The sequence below is a fragment of the Penaeus monodon genome, chromosome 19, assembly GCF_015228065.2.
Source record: "Penaeus monodon isolate SGIC_2016 chromosome 19, NSTDA_Pmon_1, whole genome shotgun sequence".
NCBI lineage: Eukaryota > Metazoa > Arthropoda > Malacostraca > Decapoda > Penaeidae > Penaeus > Penaeus monodon.
In genome coordinates this window covers 45060387-45060988 of record NC_051404.1, presented here as the reverse complement: position 1 = coordinate 45060988, position 602 = coordinate 45060387, and the positions used below count along the sequence as shown (strand labels likewise).

The window sequence follows — 602 nt, the reverse complement described above, 5'->3', positions numbered from 1 at the left end:
GGATGCCCTGTCGAGAGGGATTTTTAAAGAATCCAGTAATTAATCCCACGCTCACAGGGCTCGAATTCCTTCCTCCAGGGCACCTCCAACCGGCGACCCTATGACCTCGTCCTGCCCAAGGAAAGGAGCGAGATCTTCGTAGGTCTGGAAGACGGGACTTCGTACAAGTTTAGGCTCACTGTGGAAACGCCTCTCGGGCACTTTGGCCTTGCCGAGGTCATCCTCACGACCAACAACCCGCCGATCGCTGGGTCGTTCGAGGTGGGGGTCCGCTTGGGGTTCGTGGTTCTATACATTGGGTGAAATAAGCGTGTATTCCAGAACACACGATCAGGATTTATGTCATATATATACGCACACGGCAAACTTATACGTACGTGACATAAATACCTTCCTGCTGCAGGTGACGCCGAGCAGGGGAGAAGCCCTGGTGACCTACTTCCAGTTCAGCGTCGCCGGCTGGAGCGACGTGCCTGAGGACCTCCCGCTTACCACGTCCTTCGGGTACCGCCTGGGGGCCTCCGAGACCGTCACGTGGGCCTTCACTACCACCGACGAGGACCCCACGGCCGAGATCGTCCTCCCTGGAGGTACTAAGGGGG

The 602-nt window shown here is 57.3% G+C and overlaps 1 protein-coding gene across 1 annotated transcript in view; it reads left to right on the top strand.

The window, feature by feature from the left end:
- LOC119585257 overlaps positions 1-602 on the top strand; it is a gene marked incomplete in the record, with an annotated part of 12687 nt that overhangs the window by 4020 nt on the left and 8065 nt on the right. The window contains 2 exon segments of the mRNA XM_037933925.1: positions 79-261; positions 404-590. Coding sequence (XP_037789853.1) covers positions 79-261; positions 404-590 — 370 coding nt within the window.